The sequence below is a fragment of the Callionymus lyra genome, chromosome 10 (assembly GCF_982586985.1).
Source record: "Callionymus lyra chromosome 10, fCalLyr1.hap1.1, whole genome shotgun sequence".
NCBI classification, from domain to species: domain Eukaryota; kingdom Metazoa; phylum Chordata; class Actinopteri; order Syngnathiformes; family Callionymidae; genus Callionymus; species Callionymus lyra.
Window position 1 is genome coordinate 11610919 of NC_141827.1, and position 24038 is coordinate 11634956.

At 38.0% G+C, this 24038-nt stretch overlaps 3 protein-coding genes across 9 annotated transcripts; 1 reads left to right on the forward strand and 2 right to left on the reverse strand.

Annotated features, from left to right (window-relative positions):
* Positions 1–962: 962 nt before the first annotated feature.
* Positions 963–6027, reverse strand: dnajc14 (DnaJ (Hsp40) homolog, subfamily C, member 14). 2 transcript variants are annotated; one of them, XM_087800690.1, is made up of 7 exons: positions 5870–6027; positions 2606–3976; positions 2392–2498; positions 2203–2322; positions 1929–2089; positions 1750–1852; positions 963–1674 (listed from the first exon to the last, which is right to left on the reverse strand). In XM_087800690.1, the coding sequence occupies exons 2-7, from the start codon at positions 3779–3781 to the stop codon at positions 1377–1379; spliced, it is 1965 nt and encodes a 654-aa protein (XP_087656816.1). In that variant the 5' UTR covers positions 3782–3976; positions 5870–6027; the 3' UTR covers positions 963–1376. The 2 variants fall into 2 exon arrangements, with proteins under 2 accessions (XP_087656816.1, XP_087656817.1); XM_087800691.1 differs by lacking the exon at positions 5870–6027 and adding an exon at positions 5759–5869.
* Positions 5418–14352, forward strand: nab2 (NGFI-A binding protein 2 (EGR1 binding protein 2)). Of its 6 annotated transcripts, none has more exons than XM_087800694.1 (7): positions 5418–5794; positions 8372–9272; positions 9379–9512; positions 10940–10988; positions 11093–11198; positions 11270–11449; positions 14077–14352. In XM_087800694.1, exons 2-7 carry the CDS (start codon positions 8376–8378, stop codon positions 14172–14174), a joined length of 1464 nt encoding a protein of 487 aa, XP_087656820.1. In that variant the 5' UTR covers positions 5418–5794; positions 8372–8375; the 3' UTR covers positions 14175–14352. The 6 variants fall into 6 exon arrangements, with proteins under 6 accessions (XP_087656820.1, XP_087656818.1, XP_087656822.1 ...); XM_087800692.1 differs by lacking the exon at positions 5418–5794 and adding an exon at positions 7189–8231; XM_087800696.1 differs by lacking the exon at positions 5418–5794 and adding an exon at positions 7189–8231 and having other exon boundaries at positions 10943–10988.
* Positions 14353–15624: 1272 nt separating this feature from the next.
* On the reverse strand, positions 15625–21074 carry c10h1orf50 (chromosome 10 C1orf50 homolog). The gene is made up of 5 exons (XM_087801759.1): positions 20957–21074; positions 19100–19215; positions 18940–19026; positions 18410–18541; positions 15625–16205 (listed from the first exon to the last, which is right to left on the reverse strand). The coding sequence occupies exons 1-5, from the start codon at positions 21003–21005 to the stop codon at positions 16020–16022; spliced, it is 570 nt and encodes a 189-aa protein (XP_087657885.1). The 5' UTR covers positions 21006–21074; the 3' UTR covers positions 15625–16019.
* Positions 21075–24038: the final 2964 nt, after the last annotated feature.

A 24038-nucleotide genomic window follows, 5' to 3' on the forward strand; every position in this document is an offset into this window, starting at 1 on the left:
CAGTTAACATGCAAAAAATCCAGGGTCTTTGTTCATTTTTGTTTTGCATTTAAACTTCCAGGCCCCTAGAGGGATGGCTGCTGCTGCAAAGTGTCAAACAGTTCCTAATGGAACTTGTTTTACTTTAATGTGTTACAATTCATTTACATTTTCGTCTTTAACAGTTCGTTTAACCTAGGTTGTGTCATTATTAAATATCAGATGTGTAGTTATTGTAGCCTAGAACAAAAACAGTCACTTATGCTCACTCCATTCATGTCAGGTGCTGACCACTGCACAATTCTAAAGTTCTGTAAAGTTAATATTGTGTAGTTGTGTAAAGTTAGATGTCAAGATTAGTGTTTTTGTTCTGTTTGTACCCTGTATATGTTCGATACGAGAAAAAACAATTTAAAAACGTTGGAAAGTTCAATTTCCAAAAGACCTCCACTTGTATTTGGTTCTCTGTAAGCACAAATCACTTTGGTAAAAATCTAACTCAGTCATTCAAGGTCGCTCTAAACACAAAACGGAACAAGAGGTTTGACTTACAATGTATATTGACTTGTGATGCCCATTTATTGTTCACCTCCAGTAGAGACCTGTTCGAAGATGTGTCAGGAGGATACAATGTTAAGAGATTTTGCTTTACAACAATTTTCAAGTCACACATTCCAGAGTGCTAAGGGGACCGTTGTTATGTCATCAATCAATATGATGATTGGTGTATCAGGGGGCGGGGCATAGGAGGAGGAGGAGGGGGCATCATAGGTTGACTGGTACCAGGGGTCAAAAGGTCATCAAATAAATCATTAAGATCATAAGATATAAATCATTTTTATGAAGACTAAAGTATGTGTAGTAGCTCTCTCTACCATGACTGGGTCATTACAGCTGGAAGCAACATTTCACATTAACAGCAGAACGTCATTTGTGGATTCATCTTCTTCTTCTTGATCAGTTCAAAGAACAAAAACAACCAGTTTAGCTTCCAAATTTAATTTTACATTTAAGCAAATTTGATTTCTGACATGCTCTTTACCACATTGCATGTTGTCAAACAAGACGACGAGAGCCCATCCTTGTTGTCGAGACTACACGAAGATAAGTGAGTAAACGCAAGTGTTAAATTGTGCATTGAAGAATTTCGGCAGTTAAACCATGGAGACGATTCTTCATAACAGCATCGCGGTGAGCGTGAAGGCTACAGTCAAAGAAAAAAAGGAAAAAAAAAAAAAGGTAAAATGAGAAGTGCAGTATTGTCACTGCACCTCAGACATATTCCTAATAATTCAGAGACAAATTCTATCCAAGTCATTGTGTATCTCTGACCTCCACGCTCGTCTCCAGCTAGAGGCAAGTTCGGCGCGTTCCACGGCTCACACAAGAAGCAGAATTCACCTCTGGAAGGGTTTACGGACCTTCTTCTTCCGTCGAGGGGGTTTCCCGCCTTCAGCGAACGATTCGCTAGACTCAGACCTTTGACCTCCTCCAGGAGGAAAGAAACCAGTCTGTCCTGGGGGAGGAGAAAATGGGGGGGATCCCGCACCTGGGGGGCTTGACGGCGAACCACCTGAGGGGAAAAAGCCTCCGTTGGCAGCCATGTCATTGGAGGTGCCTCCCTTGAAGATCCGACCGAAAACGTCGTTCAGATCTGTTGGATAAAAAGGACTGGTCGGGTGCTCTGGCGGGCTCCTAGGGGACGACAGATGTATAACACTTTTAACAGGTTAATCCTGCGGTGAACATAAAACACAGTTGCATACAAACCTCTGTCTTGTGGAGGTGCTGTTGTTCTTAGAGCCGAAGGAGATGTGGTAGGGCACGCGGTGTGTGTCTGGAGAGATGCCGATTCTTTGACAGCCGGCCCATTCTGAAAACGACATGATTCTAAATGACGCTTGTTCAAGGTAGAATATAAGAGAGAAAACACATCGCGGGAGCAGCACCTGTGATGTCGTACACTTTGCCGTCCATGCAGGCAAAGTAGGTGATGCGGAGGCCCAACATGCTGGACTCGGCCCACAGGTCACCCTCCTCAGCACTGTGGCACGTCTTGCATTCGGCACAGAACCGGGCCTCGGCAGGTTCACGGTCCATCTCGAAACGCCTGTGTGGAGTAAAAAAAAACATCCATTATACACATTTACAATAGATTAAATAATAACAAAAACGAGCCTTCAAGGTACAGAAATCTAGGGGTTCTTAAGGTCATCAACTTACTTGTGCTTGCCTTCACACTTGGTGCACATCATGGTGTTCATTGCTTCCTTAAGGTCGTCCTGCAGTTTAGTGAGGAACTCGTTCATGGACTTTGAGAGCTCGGTTGCTGCCATGCGCTTCCTGTAATACAACATTACCATCCAAGATTAAAAGAAATGTTGCATCACAGCCAAATTTGATTGACCTTACATTTCATACTCCTGACGCATTTCTGGATTACTGACGATATCCCATGCAGCCCTCAGGACTTTGAACGCCTCGCCTGCTCGTGGGTGTTTATTCTTGTCTGGGTGGACCTGAAAGACGCAAAAAAACCCCCCACAGAAACCAGGGTTGTTTTAAAATCTATACTATAGCAAGTCATTGTCATATTTGTGTGAAAAAAAGTAAAAGAAAAACAAACCTGGACAGCCAGCTGTCTGTACGCCTTTTTCAATTCTGCCTCGGTCGCATTGATCTCCACACCAAGCACCGTGAAAGGGTCCAATTCTTCCTCTGGGACCTCGGCTAATGCAAGAAGACGTTCCAGCTCGTGGCCGGACAGATGTTTTCCTTCGCTCGCCGGTGATGCAGGTATAGAGTTTTTAACCAAACGTCTTCTAATCCAGTTTCTGGCTTGCTCGTACCACAGGACGACCTTCCTCCAAACCCTCGAGCTTTGCAAGGCCGAGCAGTAGCGCTTCCCTCTTTCTCCAGCAAGACGCAGAGCTAAAGACTTTACCCATCGGTAGCCGAGAATGACCAATGCCCAGGAAATGATTAATGTTGCCAGGACGGCTGCCTTTAAAAAATCAAAATATTTCACGATCTTATCCTTCGCATCCGCTCCAAAACACTTTGTCCTTTCTATAATCCAAATGGCGTCAGTTTTCATTGCAGGTACATCTGTGATTTTCACAAAGAGTTTCTGTCCAAAGGTGGAAAGTCTTGATACACAGTTCTCAACGTAGATGCCACAACTGTGAGTTAATGTCACGATGACTTCGATCATCATGTGAATGCAGGAGATGCACCAGAGGCCGACCGACTCTGATAACATGTCTTTGAAGGCCAAGACAAGGTGGTTTCCAGTGCGCCGGCGACCGCGCTGTTGATGTTGTTGGTTTCGTCTCCGGGTTTGTCTGTGTCTGCTTCCACTTGGCAAGTTGCTTTTTGGAATAGAAGAACATGGACTTTGTAGACTTTGACTTCTCTGCTCTGGGATGGATCCACTGTTTCGCAATTTGCAGTTTCTCCGTAAACTGTTCCACAGAGATTCCCCGTTTACTGGACATTCTTTTGCTGCTTCGTCCTCCTCCTGATTGATCACTGGTAGATTCTCATAGCCCTCACGACTGTCATGTTCAAGCACATCCGACTCATCCGTGTCACATTTGGCGGAATAAACCTCGGGGTCCCGCTGAACTGCCGGGTAAGTGGAATCCCAGACTTTAAATTTCACCTCATCCTCATGTCCATGGTCACCATCATCATCACCCCTTGTCCACTGAGTGGGCGTTGACACCGGATTATCATCCCCATCAGAGATTTCTCCCTCTGGATCTGCATTGCACTCGCTCTTAGCCGCCACTCTCTTCATGTTCTTTGCGCTTTTGTCCAAGAGCAACTTTTACATTTGACAGCTTAACTTAAATCCATAATCTGTTGCAATGTTTTCCCCAGACTCTCATTAAGATGTGAGACTGGGGGCTCTGTAAGGCCAGGTGCAGGTCCACCATATCAGCAGCAAGATTCCCAAAGGTTTAAAGGTTCCTCATCATGCATGGAGATGTACCTGAAAAACAAAATATAGTTTGATGAATTAGCCGTATTTCTTCTTTATATATGGAGTATAAGACAAAGTTAAATGACATTTAAAGCCAACCATATTGTTGCCACAGCATATACCTGACTGGACTTCTCCACATTAACACACCATGTTGCAAACTCCCCTCCCCCTGCCTCTGGAACTCCCTCCGAACAGAAAGCTATATTAAAAAAATGAGTGTTTTTAAATTCTACCTGTTCTAACTATGTTAGTCACAGTAGTCCTCTATTTTATAACATTTTTTAAAACTGTTTTTTTTAACCAATTTATTCTTTTTTTTTTTTCATCTGTGGCTTGTAAGATGTCCTTGAGTGTTCTGAAAGGCACATGTATTTTTCATTAATATCATATTAAAATATATGTTGTTATTCTTTCTATTAAACTGATTAACAGGACCTTGAGTTCCAGACGTAACTTGTAACAAGATAACAGTCAAAAGCTATTTTAAAAACACTCCATAATAATACTAACATAGACGGACTACTTCTGTCAGTACTACAATAAAGTTTACCTTTCCTTACCTTAACTGCCTCATTTAAAATAAATATTTTGAACAAAAAAATATTAAAGTATTAGTTTCCTGAAAGAAGCTAGATGGATCTACTGACTACTTCAAGAAACATCTTAAGACGGTTTTATTTGTTCAGGCTTTTCCTTGATTTTCTGGAACTCCTGTTGTGTTATCAGTTTTATCTTAATCTTTAAAAGTATATACTTTATTGAATATTGTTTTGATTGTTTAAGTGCTTTGTGACCCTGGTCTGGAAAAGCGCTATACAAATAAAGATTACTTACTTATTTACAAAATCCCAATTTCATTTGGAGTTTTAACTCAACGGTTATGTAAGTAAGTAAGTAAGTAAGTAATATTTATTTATATAGCGCTTTTCGAGACCAGGGTCACAAAGCGCTTAAACAATCAAAACAATACTCAAAAAAGTACATACTTTAAAGATCAAGATAAAACTGATAACACAACAGGAGAAATTCAAGGAAAAGCCTGAACAAATAGAAACGTCTTAAGATGTTTCTTAAAGGAGTCAGTAGACTCCATTATGGCTTTTTTGTTTACAGATTATATATAGTGTACAACATCAGTAACAGCAGATATATGATTCTTAAAGACAAAGCATGGATTAGTTTGTAAGTATTTCAAACAAGATGATTATTCATGTTTATCAACAACAATCCCCGACTAGGGTTCGTGAGTGAAACACTCATATAACGCCAATTATTTATTGGATTTCTGGCCTGGTTAATGATCAAGCATAATACAAATATTACAAGAAAGTAAAAGGTTTGCCAGATTACAAACGTGTGTCATTGAACAGTTTCAATACTGACTTCTACTCAAAACACAACTTTAACTTTCGATTCTTCGACGTGTGCGATGCGTGGGTGGATTATGTGACAGCAAACATGTCAACAGCGGTCAAGTCTGTAGCGAACGGTCAGTGGATAATAAATCAACAAAAACAGCTCGACTCAGGTGGGATCTGAGCGATAAAAAAGGACATCTTGGGACGAAGACGCCAAGTGTTTTCCACGCGGAACCGCGTAGCGACGTGACCTGACCAGTCGGTCGCTGTATTAAATATAGAAAGCTAATGTTAGCAGGGGAGGCTGGTTAGCATGACGGAGGATGACAGACAGGCGCTCCAATGCTAAAATTAGCTTTATTCTAAACAGCTCGAATAAACACGACAACATTAAACGCCATTGACACGTCGAGAACATAAAGCGACTCACGAGCAGAACCAGGAGACACAAGGCGTGGAAGCTCAGGTATGTTTATGGCAGTCCAGTGAGTTTGCACTTTATTGCAGCTTCTAAAATTCACTAACACGTCGTGGTAAGTACCTGTGGGTTAGCTGTGGGACCTTGTTTACACTCTGGGAGGCGTCCGTGGCATTTTAGATTCACTTCTGGTTCTCAAGCCTCCTTTTCTAGTTTCTTGAATCGTCTTCCTCTTTTTCTTGTCTCCCAACTTCTTCTTCGCCTGTTTTTCCCCCACCGCAAGCGGAGTAAGCGCTCACTGTTTCCCCCTGTTGATATGTTGAAGAATTACATCAAAAAAACAAAACAACGAATAAATCAAAAAGAAAAACAACCTTTGTTCTGAATAATCAAAGAACTATCAGAGCATGTATTAAGCCACTTAAACTATCATATATAATAATCATAATACATCTTATTTAAAGGCGCCTTTCTTGGCACTCAAGGTACATACAATACATACATAAAACATTTAAAACGCAACAATAAAATATGTATACATAAAAAGAAGCAGACAAGGGTAGAGGAATAGCATCAAATGGAATAAGAAGTTTTAAACAGATGTGTTTTGAGTTAAGATTTGAAATGGGGGAATGAGTCAGTGTTTCTGAGTTGGGGTGGTAGTGAATTCCAGAGATGGGGAGCAGATCATATAATGTATGTATGTATGTATAATATTATGTAACATGACTCTTGTTTTCTCAACTTCATTAAAGTTTCCTTAAAGACAGGAAAGTGTAACCACCTGCTTCACATCACATGCTAGACACTACACACGAGTGATGGGTTGATGAAGCATTATGATCAGCTGTATCATGATTCAGTTTCTTAATTTTAAAAGGACACTGATGACATCTTAAGACGTTTTTATTTGTTCCGGCTTTTCCTTGATTTTCTGGAACTCCTGTTGTGTTATCAGTTTTATCTTGATCTTTAAAATATATATTTTATTGAGTATTGTTTTGATTGTTTAAGCGCTTTGTGACCCTGGTCTGGAAAAGAGCTATATAAATAAAAATTACTTACTTACTTACTTACTATTTGGCTCTGATCTACTAATTCATGAAACCAGGCCTCATTTTGTGCCATCAAGGTGCCTTTCAAACTGTATCATGATACAGCATCATCTGCCTAATGAGGCCCCATCAACCCATTACTACTATACATTCTATTATAGATTATATAAAGCCATACTAATATTCCAGTGAAAAATATTGTATTTAGGGTCAGAAAATATTGTTGCTTTTTAATGATTTCATAGTTTCTTTTAAATATATTGAGCAATGCTGGATTGCAATACAAATTATTTTGTCACCACGTCGCCCCCCCACTTTTTGCATTTTATATTTTACTAATGGATTCACTTGTCATTTTTAAAATATATAGTAAGTGTGTAAGTAAGTAAGCTTTATTTGTAAATGCAATATTTACAAGTTTTAAAGCTATTAATGTTGTCATTTCATGTCATTAATCAATTTGCCCATGTGAGCCACATTTAAAACAATTCTTAGGAATAATAATAAAAAGCAGAAAAGTGTAGATAAGTGTCTTTAGTGTTGTTTGGTGAAATAAGGTATATTTTATCAGCTGAAAAAGTTTCAACTCTCATTCATTTAGATCTGAATCCCTGTAAATGTAATATTCTATTCTTTCTTTCCCTCATTGTCTCGTGTTTTAGGGACTGTCACGAGTGATTTAAGTGTGAGGTATTATTCCAGAATGCAATATTAATAAGTTTTAAAGTCATCATAATACATTTATATAAGTATTGTTGTCATTTCATGACATTCAACTATTTGCCCACGTGAGCCACATTTAAAACAATGCTTTGAAATAATAATAAACAGAAATAAACACATTTTTAAAAATAAGACGTAAATGGTTACGATGCTGTTTACATTTTTAGTTTAAAGAAAAAATACTTGGAACGCTCTGAAGCACAGAGTTTAGTTGGTGATGTAAAACATCTTGAAGACACAGAGAATCCATGTGAAGCCCCTCATCAGCACCACCCACAGCTCTCATTTGAAACCTGCCTCTCTAGCGGGAGAGGAAGGCTCTTCTTCGGTCAGATGGCGTGCTGCAGTCCGCCCCCGGCATTCTCCAGCCCACACACACAAACACACACACAGCTCAGAGGTAGCCAGCGACCAATACGGTGAACCGGGGGAGGATTTCCGCCAATGATTTCACTGCAGCCACAATACGCAAAAGGGGGATTTACTACGTTGGTCTGCGCCGGGGACTCTGTCGGCAGTAGGTGGCTGGGCATGAGACAAAAAGGAAGCGAGTGATGCCTTTCTATACAGACTGTGTACTGTAATTTCCAATCTCCCCTCAGCAATAGCTCAGTGTCTTTAGTGTTGTTAAGTTAATAAGGGGCATTTAATCACCTGAAATAGTTTCGATCTCTTGAAAGATTCTTCTCCCTCGTTCTCTTGTAAAGGTAAGTCATTTTTCCTCTTTTCAGACCTCGTGATATTCAAGTGTGAATCGTTATTCCAGCATTTATTGTGACATTTTGAAAAAACCGAGTTTTCAATTCATCTAAACTTATCGAAGCTTCTTCCGCTGAACTTTTCACAGCATCATGTCTCTGCCCCGCACGCTCGGTGAGTTGCAGCTGTACCGGGTCCTTCAGAGGGCCAACCTGCTGGCCTATTATGAAACCTTCATCCAGCAGGGAGGCGATGACGTGCAGCAGCTCTGTGAGGCGGCTGAGGAGGAGTTTCTCGAGATCATGGCACTGGTTGGCATGGCCACCAAGCCTTTGCATGTGCGTAGGCTGCAGAAGGCTCTCCGGGACTGGGCGGCAAACCCGGCCGTTTTCAACCAGCCTATTTCTGGCGTTCCGGTCGGGGGTATCCCACTATTTAAAGTAGAAGGAACGAGTGGCTCTCCGAATGGACACAAGAAGTCTGCAAGCAATGGGCAGCCAGATTCCCCGTGTGAAAGGGAGGATCGAATGTGTCTCACGCCGGTGCACAGCGGGAGTCCAAGAAGCTCCCAGGCTTCCCCCCAACCTCCTGACATACAGTACAAGGAGAATCTATCCCCAGTTGAACCACATTGGCTCGCCTCGGAAGTTAGTGGGAGCAGCAACTTAACCGCCGGTGCTGAGGAGGACTCACCAAGTCCCTCTCCTGTGTCGGCGTCTCATCCCTCCACGTCACTGAGTTCACCGGCGTCTCTCAACAGTCTCTCGGCCTGGCCTGGAGGACAACTGGATGGAGAGACGACGAGAGCCGTCGTGGAGTGCGTGGAGAAACTGCTCAAGACGCTCCCCAGGTCAGATCCCACCGAGGTGAAGAGTCTTCTGAGGATGAATAAGAAAATCGCGAAGACAGTGGGACACATCTTTCAAATGGGGTCACAGGACACAAACAAAGAAGAGGAGATCCGCAAATACAGTCTCATCTATGGGCGCTTCGACTCCAAGAGGAGAGAAGGCAAGCACCTGACAAATCATGAGGTAAAATCATCAATGGTGAGAGCCTTTAAGCTTTTTTTCAAAAGCATCATGACTAAGCTAAAATTCAGCTAGAGAGAGAGAGAGAGCTACACATGTCACAGTCTGCTTATCTCTTGCTCAGCTGATCATCAATGAAGCTGCAGCTCAGTTCTGCATGAGAGACAATGCACTCTTGCTGCGACGGGTCGAACTCTTCTCTTTGGCGCGGCAGGTGGCCCGAAAATGTGCTTACACGTCCACTCTGAAGCACACTAGGTAAAAAGAAGATATTAATCAGTAACACTGTTGGTGTTTGGTCGGAAACTTGGATTTTTAAGGATGTGTTGTTTGAAAAAAATATACAAAAAAAAGAATTCACATTACAAGCGTTCAACCCTGTATAAAGATCACGTTAAGTTTCCTCACAATTGTTTAGTTTTATCTACAAAGAACTATTCTTTCTTTTCTGGTGTTTGCTTTCAATCAAAAACAACCAGACTGGTTGGACGTTGGATCTGGAAGGAATTGTTAGTTTTTACTCTTTATTGCAAACTAGCATTGCTAAATATATTTAAAAGAAACTATGAAATTTATATATATATATATATATATATATATATATATATATATATATATGTCACAGTACAGATTGGAATCCAGTAGAATCTGGAATCCTACTAGTACAGATTGGAATCCTACTACTGAACTGGGATCTGAATATTGGAATTCCAATCTGTACTAGTAGGATTCCAGATTCTACTAGTGAATTCAAATCTCTACTAGGAGAGATTGGAATCCTACTACTGTATTGGGATCTGAATATTGGAATTCTAATCTGTACTAGTACAAATGGGAATTCGACCAGGACAATTTTCAATTCTAATAGGAGAAATTCTAATTAAATCAAAATGTTATTTTGATGTAATCCAACCCTAACCCTAACCCTTACCCATATCAATATTAAGATCCCAGCTCAGTAGCAGAATTCTGTACTAGAATTCATATACATATGTATATGAATTACATATCATCACAATCACTACTATACATATAATAGAATGTATAGTAGTGATAGGTCGATGGGGGCCTTGTGAGGCAGCTCATGTTTGAAAGGCCACTAGATGGCACTCTCATATTTTAAAGCAGAGAGTGACATCTAGTGGCCTTTTAAAATGAAGACACTGTATCTTGGTACAGCTGATGCTGTATCATAAGGCTTCACCAACCCATCACTAGAGTGTTTGATATGAAGTTAGAGTTTTTTCTGTCTTTGAGTAAACCTCAATGAAGTTTAGAGTAAAAAAGTGACGTTACATAATATTACAGGTGAGTCTCAAATTCATGGACCTCTAAATTCCAATATAATTAGAAAAAAGGAAAAAAAAAGAAGAAAGTGTTGAGTATACACAAGCTTGCTCTTTATTGGCTCTTTTAAACCTGTATAATAGCCCACAAACAAGCTCTCAAACCTCCATTACCTTGCACTAGCTTGTGTGGTTAATTGGCAGCAGAGTAGATAGAAACAAAAAGTCAAACAAGCCGAGCTTTGATCTTTTAGGTAATTCTCCGTGTAGGTTGAAGGATTCTAAAATTGCTCTACACGGAAAGTGAGTTCCTACCACTAAGTGAATTATTTGAACAAGTGTGTATTAAACTGCTTATTACTATTGTTTCCTTAAGTAAGTTGATTTTATTTTTTTCAGCAGATCAAATTCAGAGGAAAACCTTTCAATCAAAAGAGCAAGACATGAGGTGGGTTCAGGAGCACAAGCGTGAACCTTTGAATGGAACTTAGCTGGAATGTAACAAATGTACATTTTGGCTCCAAAACTGACTTTATTTTCTGGTTCCCTAAGGTACCCGAGAATGCGTCTGTTCCGACATCAGAGAGCTCGGATGCTTCGACACCAAGGATGGAAGACGAAACGTTCTCTGCTGAAATTCAGTACAGTGCATCACATGGTAAAGACTAAACGTTCACTCCGCAGGAAGGCTGTTTGACCAACTGAAACTCAACCTGTGTGCCTTGATAGACACAGCTACACAGTGCAAGTCTCCATCACCCCTAAACCCCGCAGACACATGCACCACCAGCTGGAGCCGCCACCTCATACAGCAAACGCTCATGGACGAGGGGCTGCGATTGGCTCGAATGGTGTCACATGACCGGGTCGGGAAGATTAGTCTCGGTGCAGAAGGGAATCATTCCACAGGTGATGACGATAACTTTACAAGTGTAGCCATGAAGTGTGCTTGAATTCCTGGTTGTCTGTTTTTTGTATTGGGTTTTTTTTAACAGTTACGCAAAGTCAGTATCATTTATTCACATTAAAGTAATCAAAATGTAACTTTTAATACATTGAATTTGATGGTTATCAAGAAACAAGGTTGAAAGTGCTTTGCTATACAGGGAAGATCCCCCACTTCAAAAGAAGAATACTTTGTATTAACATGATCAATGACTGGATATACATTTTATTTGAAAATGAGATGATTTACAACATAAATAAGTAATAAAAAAAACTCTAGAACTGGAACTAATAATATAACAGTTATTTCAAACATAAGATCATGTACTGCAAATGTGCATACAATTATAATGAAAAATTCAACAATGTGGGAGTACAATTAAGTGACCTTTTGTACAAAGGTCACTTTGGTGCCCCATTAAACTGTAAAGTGTAAAGTGTTGCTTCATTACCAGAAGAATTAAGTTTGAAATTACAAGGACACACTAAAATAGAGCTGGAAAAAAAAAAGACTTTATTCCATCTTGAACTGTAATGAGTCACAATCTCCCACCAAACCAGCCTCACATCGGTGGACTAGTAGAAGATGTAAGAAGCGAATGAGAAAAGGAGTGATGTAAGAGAGAGAGCGCTGCGACTGTGTCACGACCAATTCCTCAAACAAACAATGTTCAATTGCCTCAGTGCATTCACAGGCACTCGACGTTTTCGCAAAGTTAGTTGCACTGTGTTTGTGGTCCTCGGTCTGAGTGATGAAGGCAGGAGGAGGAAGACATGAGTGGGTGGGAAGGAAGTACTTTGTGGGCATCGGACCCCCACTACTTCTACTGACGTCAGCATGTGTTAGCTATGTGGGCTGAAGGGCGGAATGGATAGGAGTGGGAGTGTTGGAGTGGGAGGTAATTGGAGGGGCGTTGCATTGACTCACCAAGCGACAGTGCACAAAAATAAAAACCAGTGGGCAGGAAAAAAGGGAACAGTCTTTTCTACATCTTCTTCTTCCTCCAAGAAAAGAAACAACAAGTGTCATATGTTTCGACGCTGACGTTAAAGTTCCCGAATCGTCTTTTTCTTCACCACCTGCGCCTATAATATCTTCCTGCCTGCTTTGGTTTTTCACAAGATACCTTTGCCTTATAAAGAAATAACAAATCTTTCATAAGCACGTTAGCAAGTTCAGTCATTATTTTGCTTTAGGTTTAATAATGTACATGTAGATTAACATGAGACCCTTCAGCCTGATCTTCTGATCTAACTAAAAGAAGATCAGGATTAAAAAACAATCAACATTTAATGTGATTATTGGACAACAATACACTTTTTTGAAAGTGTATTGTTGTATTGTAAGTTAAAATTGTCCAAGGTTAAGAGGATCAATGCTTCATTGTAATTATTTTTAGGATCCCAGGTTTTAACTGGATTGCTCGACTCCCAAAGTAGAATAAAAGATGTCACTCTAATGTTGTTTTTAGTTTTTTTTTTCTTCAGTCACAATAGATAACTTCTCGTCATCCACAGATTAATTTACCTGTGAAATTCCACAGGTTTTGGCCCCATATTTTTCCTACATTTACACACAGATTGACCTTATTATTCAAAGTCTGTGGACTGTAAACAATTTTCTTCACCTCAACCAGTCGAAACGGAATTAAAATTATTTTCATCACAAAGCATTTAAAAAAACAACAACATCTAAGTTCAAAGGTTCAATAGTACCAGAAGTCAGAAGCATGGCTTCTAACTGGTTCTATCAAAACCAACCTAGTCTGAGATTAACAGCCCCAGTTGTACATTGTTAAAATTGGCAATAAGATATGATATATTTATGATATAAAAAACATTACAGAAATGAGCCAGCCAGAACCAGAAGATTCATCCTTGCTAAAGTTGAGGCTTTTTTCAACTGAGAAAAATCTCTAAAAATTATGTCACAACACGATCTGGATCTTATAATCCATGAGTTTGTTTCTTCTCATTTAGACTATTGTAACAGTTTATTTTCTTGTCTAAACAAGGAGGAGCTGTCTTGTCTGCAGTTGATACAAAACTCTGCAACGAGAATTCTGACCTTCACTAGTAGAAGAACTCACATTTCTCCGACCCTTAAATCTTCACTGGCTGCCAGTTTCTTCCACTTTAAAATTCTGGTTCTTACTTTCAGAACTATTCATGGTCAGACTCCTTACATCGGTGATCCGATCCAGCCTTACACCCCAGCTCGGGCTCTGAGATCTGTGGATCAGAATCTAGGAGATAAATCCTTCTGGGCTGTTGCTCCTTAGATTTTGAACGATCTTCCTCTCTTAATTCTAGGGGTGATCGAGCATTCTCTGTGACTTTGAAACAATATATCTGATCCGAAACACATCATATAGCTCTACTATTAAAAAACCCACCTAGAAACAGAAGATAGATTTGCATCACGTGCCTAAATGTGCATGTGTTAACAATCTGTTCTTTGTGAGTTCTTCTTGTGCCTGTAAACCATTGTCATTGTTGAATAGAATGAATCCTCCCCTTATCTTTTGATTTTCCAGACACTATGAGAGAAGCCGTCCAATGCCATTAATCTGGTTTTCTTCTTTCTACAGAACCAGAGAACAGAAAGGAGAGACAGAGTTTGGCAACAGCGTATCCTCAGAGCAGTCTGTCAATAAACAAAGAAGTCTCTAACCACAGAGGAAAGTGAACACATCTGTACTGATCTTGTATATAACCTGGTGTCTGCACATATGTTAATAAACTATAAGATTTTTAACAAGTTATAATCATTGTAACTGTTGAATAAAGCTATTCTTTTCTTTCCCATTCATGGAACAATAAAGGTGACATCTTGAGGTTAGTGGGAGGGTGTTGAGGGGGTCTGCTTTTTTTTTTTGCGCCGCCTTACAATGGGGAAAAGTGCTGTACGTCTTCTAATCTTACTTGTAAAACATTAAGTAGCTAAGTAAGTAACATTTTTTTGTAAAGCGCCTTTCTAGACCAGGGTCACAAGGTGCTTGAACAATCAAAAGCAATACAATGAATCCAAATTTAAAAACTCTAAAAGGTCAAGACAACATAGAGACACAGGAGTCCCAGAAAATTAAGGAAAGTCAATAAAAACCTCTTAAGATGTTTCTTGAAGGAGTCAGTAGATCATCAAACACAGAAGGAGGAAGATCATTCCAAAGCTTAGGAGCAACAGTCTGGAAGGATTTCTCTCCTCTGGACCTGAACTGTGTTCAGGAACCATCAGTAGATTCTGATCCACAGACCTCAGAGCCCGAGCTGGGATGTAAGGCTGGATCAGATCACTGATGTTAGGAGGAGTCTGACCATGAATAGATCTGAAAGTAAGAACCAGAATTTTAAAATTGATCGTGAAAGAAACTGGAAGCCAGTGAAGAGTTTTAAGGATCGGAGAAATGTGAGTTCTTCTACTAGAGCTGCAGGCGAGACAGCTCCTTCTTGACTCTTGAAATTATTTGGTTTTAGTTTATAAACTTGGCCTGTAATATAGTTTTATTTTTCTAAACCTTAAACTAAAACAAATTCTAAAACAGACTGGTCATCAATGACGTCCCTCAAACCCTTGTGGGGGGTGTCAAGCATGCAACTTGACTCACATATCAATAAAACTTTATTTGCTCTTTCTGTATAGCTGTATACCTATAAAACATCATAAAGATGCAAACTTAAAATGAAAGGGTTTCTTTTCAGCACAGCAGCAATGCGATGCTATCTGCTGCCCTCCTCTGGTTAAATCTTCTCCACTTTTGCCTCCTACTCAACCGTGTTAGATTGTGCCGACATGTTTATTAATTCGTGTTTATCTTGAAGATTAAAATTAATATAATGTAAATATCAAAGAGCTAAAATTAGTGATATTCAAAAGAACCGGCCATTTGATACGAAATGTAAGGATCATGTTTGAGTGCAGTGAGTTTATGGGATAGCAAAGATGAATAAATCACCTTTATGAAAAACCTGGGAGACAATAAAAATGAGATAGATTAATAAATAGGTATTCCTGCTAAAGTGGGGACATTTTTACGTAGCAAATATCTGTCTTTTTTTATACATAGAACTAGCAGAAGGTGGTTTTGTAACATGATCATTAAAAGAAAAAGTTATTTTTCCCACTTTTGACACCAGAGTCTGATGGTTGAGTACAGATTTAATAACAGCTTAACAACCTTTGTTTCGTTCAGTTCCAGTCACAAAACAAGCTGACACAGCAGCACTGGAAGTCTTTTTCAACTTTCAACGTCTCCGTCAATAAACAAAATAGAGGTAGCCCTTCCTTTATGACTGTTATAGAGGTTTATTTAAGTTCACTTCGAGTGTTCAAATTCTGGAGGTCTCCATCCACACCACTCAAGAGTCTCAAATTGTCAGTTTTCTTTGAAATAATCAGACAAAATCAAACAATAGCAGCGTTTCCCATGTCTGAATAGATGTAATCAGACTGTATACAATTCCTAATAAAATGACCACCCAATCCCGAGTACATGAATAACAGATAAAATCTCGAGAATGAGCTGAAGCCGTCTCAGTCCGTCAGGTTCTTGAAGTTGGGCTCAATGGACGAGGGCAAGGAAGCCTGCTGACTCAGTAGCTTATCCATGATGGCGATCTCTGCATCTCTACTCGCCACGTTATCCGCGGGAGTCCATGACATATCATACTGGAGTTTGAAGGCACCGATAAACTTGTGCGGACAACTGGCGCCCCATTCCTGGCGGACAATTGTAAATAAGATCAGGGTTACAAGAGACATTTTATATGGAGACTGAAAAAAAAAGAAACATTTTAAACTAATTACATTGTCCAGTAATTCATGCCAAATAAATGCTTTGATTTATTTTGGGACAGTAGACATTAATGGTGAACTTGACCCGACTTGAGACAAAACTATAATCCAATGCTTTAAAAATATTTACCACTAAATATTTAACTAAACGTGAAATTAATTTTTCTCTGATTTGGAGTCAGAACAATAATTGTGACAAATAAGTAAGTATTTAAGAAGACTTCAAGTTTGAATAAACGACTGGTCATCACAAGTGTTTGCAACTGATTAAACTACCCTGCAGGTTTGTCAACTCCCCTCGTCTGTTAATATCAGGGGTCACCAACCTTTTTGAACCTGAGGGCTTCACATAAATACTCTTTTGAATGGAACACCATTTTCCCCAATTTAAATTCACAACATTTCATAGGAAAAATCTTTTTTTCTTTTTTTTTCCACTAGCCAGTGTTTGACGTCACACGCACAAACATGCCAACAGCGCGCACGCAGACAATTCAATTCAATTCACGAACATATTTCAGGATGTAAATGTGTTACACAACTTTTCTCCTTCATTTCCACTTGTTGAGGGAGGAAGGGAGCGCTTGTTTTTATGCAGGTGACGTCCCCGATCAAAATGCGGTACAATTTTTTTTTTTTATAATAATTGTCGTCACTTGGAAATGAGATTGTCTACAAGTGTGAATTCACTGTGAAAATGATAAGTTCTCTTCCTTTTTTCAGCTATGTTTTTGGGGTAAAAATGTGCCTTCAGCCGTTCTCACTCACCTTTGAACTAGAATTGGTCAGAGTTCGAGTAAAATTATCTAAACTTTCATGTATTACAGTACAAATATTTTATTTTAAAGATCTTGTCATTTTCATATAAATACAAGTGTGATTTAAAAATTATTTATTTGAAAATGTATTTAATTTTTTTTTTTTGGTGCAGTTCACTCGTGGTAAGTTGTGCTATTTTTAGAACAGGCCTAAGGGCGCCTCATATGGTCTTGCGGACCATTGACCCCTGATTTATATGGACTTTGGACATTACACAAGATTTCTCTTAAAGGAGAAGTTTGCCAACACTTTTGATGACACGTTAACACACTAATTTCAGCCAAAACAGTGTTCCCATCATTTGTTCAGCAAAGTGATCATCTCTTATTTGACTCATTTGTTAAAATGGTATTTTAAAAAGATGGATCGCATACAGTCGTGTCAAAACTGACTAGAGCAGCCTTGCTTTCTGGTTATGTGATCAAGTAGGAATTATTTTGTGTGTCATGTTACGAACGGACAGACAAGAAAACACACAAAAAAAAGGCCAAGGAAAGAAGATGGAAGAAGTAGAATAATGCTTTAAAACAGATTGAGGAGGAATCACTGTTAAATTATATCAAATAATTCTTCCAACAACATAGTAGAACTAGTCATTGTTGGGGTTTTCATATTTCTAGTATAGACGGAGATATAGATTTGTGAATGAAACAGAAGTATAAGAGTGTGCCCAGCATGAAGGAAAAGGAATTAATGATTATCTCATACAACATAATGATGGAATTGTGTTTTCTCAAAAAAGTTTAAGACACTATCTTGCAGAAGTTGAAAAGTCTGAAACTGTTTTTTGCAATATAGGGACTACATTTTCCTTTAAAAAAAAAAAAATACATTATTGTAATTATTCTCACACTTAAACTGATGAGGCTGCTATGTAATGAGATTCAGAATAAATTAACGCTACCAATGAAAAGTTATCAAACAAAACTGTTGATAACTAAAATGTCAGATCCAGCAACTGAATTTTAATATCTATTATTTTTTGTAACTATGACTCGTATTCTTTCTCAAAGTGTATGATTCAAATAATGTTTTTGAATGAGGAAAATAAGGAGTTTGAAAAATAATAGGTACAATCAGATCATACAAACTGAAATGTAAAACTTTTTCCTTTCTTTTTTAAAAAACAATTGTGTGTGCATGTGTCTATACATATAAAATCCCCTAAAATGGATCAATATTTTGTTTAATTTGAAATAAAATAACACTTTTTTATATACTTATACATTATTTTCCTTAGAAACATTTATTCCACGTATACATTCACTCAGTCCGACAGCAAACTACCCATAGTAAACTCAAATACAAACCTTAGGAGAAATGATGGAGAAGTATTTCTGCCCAGAGGGTCGCTCGTAGAGGTAGTACATCGTCCCTGGTTTTTTCACAATGTTACAAGCTGCGTGATGGAGATCTGCGTCTCGTTTGGCTTCTTCTAGCACCTGGAGATGAAAGGAAGGGTGGCAGCGATTATCGACCCTGTCGAGGATCAGAGTACACCAGGAGAGAACGGATTCATGTGCAACAATTTTATCAATATTCCTGTTTTTGAGGATTTCCATTAAGTCGTCATGGAGGAGAGTATTTAATAAAAACTTTGCTATAGAAGATATGATCGACAGTATTATTGGATTTATATATTTATAAATTCGTCCCACCTTGACAAACTAGACCTCCCAGATGAACAAAAACTGTACTAAATACTACCTCTCAACCCAACTAGAACTCAGAAAATGACCAACAATAACACTGTCCTTACGGTCTAAGAATACCATTGAACTATACTACCGCAGACATTCAGTTAAGGATCAGTATTATTAATTCTGACTACAAGACTCACCTTCCTGGCTTGCTCTTGCAGATACCTGATCTGGTCAGCGATGACTGTTAGTTTGTTGGAGGCATTGGCTTTGATGAACTCATCCCCCTTGAAAAATACATAAAAACGTATCAGGATAAATTCAAGATAAAACTGAATGCCAGTGAAAGCAGAAACCAACCTTCTGCACTTGAGAAGCCAAAGCCACGAGGTCCATTGGATCGCCATGCCTGGTCGTCTGATAGGAGCTGACTAGTTCAAGGCCACCAGGGGCATTGCTGCTCTCCACCAGATTCACTACAATAAAGCTTTAATATTGAATATAGTTGCCATTGTAACAAAAGGATTTCCTTTCCTTCTGCAAATATATTTTAAAAATTTTATGTGTTCAGGGTAGAATCAAGTGAATGCATCCACTTACAAAAGGGGTTAGTGAATGGTAAACATTTCTGTGATGAATAAAGTGACTTCTTGTGCTCTTCAAATAGTACAATGAACAAATATTTGAGTCTCTCCACTTCATTAAGGGATGAACAACCCAACGATAGTAATCTTAGACAAATAAGAAACTGTGACCTTATGACCTAATTAAGATAATGTGAATGACGAGTGAATGTACGTGTCATAAGACTGGGATCAAGACAATGTTAGCATTAATAAAAGGTCAAGACAACATAAGAGACAAACATAGCAGCCCGAAGAAAATTAAGATTAACAGAGTTACATGAAAATGGGTAATCCTTCTAGTTAAATTAAAACAAATATGACATGGTGTTTAAGTAACATTTATGTTCGTTTTCTCAGAAGCTAATCTTCACTTCACAGGTTAAATGATTTTAAAATATGAAAAGAACAAGAATAAATGTGTTATTAATTGGCACGGAAACATTTCAAAAGACACTAAACAGGAGAGCAGTGACAGATATTAAACAGAACTGCTGTCACTGCTCTCATTTATTAAGCACACGTAGGAAGAAGTTTATTTATCAGTAAAGTTGGCACAAGATTGACAGATGCAAGCTCTGTTTGCATCAATAAGTTAAAATTGTATCTTACTTAGATGGTATCATCTTGTTCTTTCTCTTTGTTCTTGTTCTTATTTTATTTTTATGAATAATTGCTGTATTGCTGTGTCTAATTGGAAAAAACAATTTCCCAAAGGAGACTTCCTGAGGGATCAATAAAGTTCTACCTAACCTAACCTAAAATGTAGGAACAAAAATCACTTCTCCCTCAAAAAACTCCTGAAGAATTGAAGAATGGGTGCAAGTTCACTACATGAACATCGTTTTAAATCGGAAGGGAATGTCTTTCAATTGGCAAAGAGGGGTTTGCTAATAATTGACCACCAGTTAGACAACACTGGTGGTCATAAAATCCATGTCACGTAGAAAAGACCCCCCTATTGATGGACATTAATGTCATGTCACTAATAAAGCACACATACTTTTAGTAGTGACAACGTTATAATGCATGGCTATGCATTTGCCTTGAAACTACATAACATAAGTGTTGTAGAATTATATTTGACATTTTTAAATTTTGTTTTCATGACAATACAACCAAATGATGAGTCACCACTGAGGTAACATGGTATCTTGTTATAAACAGTTAAACTTGTAAAACTACTAGTAACTAGTTCTACTGTTACAACCCCCACTTGCTTATCATTATTCGCAAGTTCTTCTGTTCACATGTGTCTCTACTAATCCTGTTTGAGTATCAGATCTGAAGAAAGACCAGGTTTAACAGGTTGTAAACTGGGGTTACAACACACCACTTGTTTGTTTCCAGTGCTTTTATAACACTATCAGACACCATTTCATGAATGGACTTTAAATAATGAACGCGAATAAAGAACAACAATGATTCCTGGAAGTACGAAACAAGGCATTTTCTTTTCAATTATTATTAGTTTATATTATAAATTATAGCGATCAGAAAATGGAAATTAACACTTTTTCAATGTTAAATTATTCGTCGTAGAGCTGCTAGGACACTGGTGCATGAACGTGTAATAAGACTTGATATAAAGTACCTTTGGTGGCTTTGTTGTGATCTCCAGGCAGGCAGATGGTTCGGTCCATGTTGGTCACTGTCAGCTGCGAGCTTCTCTCTAGTTTTGTAACTCATCGTCTTCTTCTACTTGTTGTCGGAGGATGGATCAGAAACCAATGGTCTCCCCCTACTGGCATGAAGGTGAAATTGCAGGTTAAATCATCCACGTTCATTGCTTATTCATTTTATTGTCATTGTACACAGAAATTCAAGAAAAATAAGTGGTTCTAAAATGGTAAGCACACGAGCGACAGATATAAAACATCAAATATAAACACTGGAGTTTTCCCCCAAAACTTAATGATCCATTAAATTGAAACCCAAACCAAATATTAAATTGATTTACAACATGATGCTGATGGCTTACTGTTAAAAAAAACATATGAAATTAAAGGCACATTTTATAGTGATTTCTCAGACAACACGCTTATTTTACAGCTCCATAAATTAATTAATAAGATTAATAAGAAAGAAACGTATTCATCATGAGACTCAGACAAATGTTCAGCGTGTGATTTTAAATTAAAAGGTATCTAATTTAAAAGCAATACCAGGAGAAGGTTACATCTGTGGTACCTTGAATGAAGTCTGACTGGGAACAGAGGGACATGCAGGACAGATATAATGAGGGCTGACGGGAGGGGTATTTTATAATTACTTGAATTACTTGAATATCACCAAACCGATAGGAACATTTTTCTTTTAATAAAGTAAATATACACCGTCTTTGACAGTTGGTGTCAGTATGCTCCTCCATGTTGTTTGTAATCCGCCACGAAACACAAGGAAGAAGAACAAACAAGAAGATAACTAGAAAATGTGCATTTCCATAAGAAAATGCAGTGTGAACGCTGAATCTGCTAAATCTGCTAAATCTGTAACTGAAATGCTTGAAAGTTTTAGTATTCAAAGTAAAAATGAGTGGAAACAATTGAAATGATGGCATAAAGGAAAAAGACTGATGTGAAAACATTGAAATAAAGTGAAAAAGGTTTAGAAGAAGAAAAAGAAGAAAACATGAAAGAGAAATATAAGAAAAAATAAGTAGAATTTGTAATAGGAGTAGAAGAAGTACTAGTAGAATAAGTAGTATAATTAGTAAAAGTAAAAATACAATTAGTTGTAGAATCAGTAGTAAAAGTAGAACTATAAGTAGTAGTAGAATTAGTACTAAAAGTATATGTAGTAGTAAAATTATAAGTAGTAGTAGAATTAGTAGCAAAAGTAGAAGTATAAGTATTAGTAAAATTAGTAGTATAAGTATAAGTAGTAGTAGAATTAGTAGTAGAAGTAGTTGAAGTAGAAGTGGAATTAGTAGTAAATATTAAGTATATTAAGTAGTAAAAGTATAAGTATAAGTAGTAGTAGAATTAGTAGTAAAAGTACAATTAGTCAAAGTAGAAATAGAATTAGTAGTAAAAGTATAAGTATAAGTAGTAGTAGTAGAATTAGAATAAAAAATCAATTGCTTTTTAATAGTACTTTCAATGAGATGGAATCGAACCTGGAGCTCTGGATACTTTATCTATTAGCCCACATGAGCTGGCAGATGAGTTTGGACACACCGCCAATTATACTTTAAAAGTGTTTAAAGTAGAAGATGATTTTCTTTTCATGATGCTCCTGGTGGTTAAATCTGTAAACATGGTGACCGAAAAAGAGCCATGAAGGCCAGAGCTTGCGGGAGAAGCACAGAAGTCCATAAAAAAAAACATTTGAATGGAATGCCCTTTAAAATCAGTTGCAGTGAGTTTACCTTGCACTTTGTTGTTATTGTTGTTATAAATATGTATTATTTCGTTAGAGGTGGTCACTTGCTGCTGGGTTTCACTCAGACAGACAAACATGTTTATTAACTTAGAAATATAAAATAAAAGTACCAATAATAAGAAAAAATTATGACGTAACACCAGAAAAAAGGTGGGAGACGTTCAATACTCGTCTATAAAAGTAGAATTTTAAAGGTAAAAACTCAAAGAAAGATCCATTTTGATCCAAACATACACATTTTCATAGTATCACCGACTTAGCAAAAAGAGACAATGGAAAAAAGAAACATTTCTACTAGGAAGTTCTTTCAATCTGTTTCCCTACCTCTCTTAGTAAATTCCTTGATTTAAATTTCATCACATGAGAACCCTGACTTTTTTGCAGGTATTCGTGGGATTATGTGGGTATCAGTAGATTTTGATCCACAGACCTCAGAGCCCGAGCTGGGGTGTAAGGCTGGATCAGATCAGTGATGTAAGGAGGAGCCTGACCATGAATAGATCTGAAAGTAAGAACCAGAATTTTAAAGTTGATCCTGAAAGAAACTGGAAGCCAGTGAAGAGTTTAAAGGATCGGAGAAATGTGAGTTCTTCTACTAGAGCGGGTCAGAATTCTCACTGCAGAGTTCTGAATCAACTGCAGACGAGACAGCTCCTTCTTGTTAAGACATGAATATAAACTGTTGCAATAGTCCAGACGAGAAGACACAAACGAATGGATTACAAGCTCCAGATCACGTTGTGAAAACGTTTTCCTTAGAGATTTTTCTCATTCTACCTGTCTGTAGTTCGGATCATAAACACCTCAGTAATTATTTAGTATTCAATTCGATGTTTTCCTGATTCCTAAGTTTATTATATAATGTATTTGCCCACTTTATTGAATGAGTCATTTTATTTTTATTTAATGCTAATTCTTCTACTCCCATTACTACTACTTATTCTACTTCTACTACTTCTTATTCTGCTTCTAATTCAAATTCTACTACTTTTTTCTTCTTCTTCTCCTTCTTTGTATTCTTCTTCCTTTTCTTCTTTACAACATTTTTCAGTTTATTTCCACGTTCTCACATCAGTCCGTCATCTTTATCACATAATTTCAACTGTTTTCACTAATTCTTACTTTGAATACTAATACTTTTGAGCATTTCATTGTACACATTCATCAGATTCAGCATTCACACTGCATTTTCTTATGGAAATGCACATTTTCTAGTTTGAAGGGTGTTTGCGATTTTTGGGTCCATCCTCTCATAAGTATACATTTTATTCACCAGTGAAACGATGTAAGTA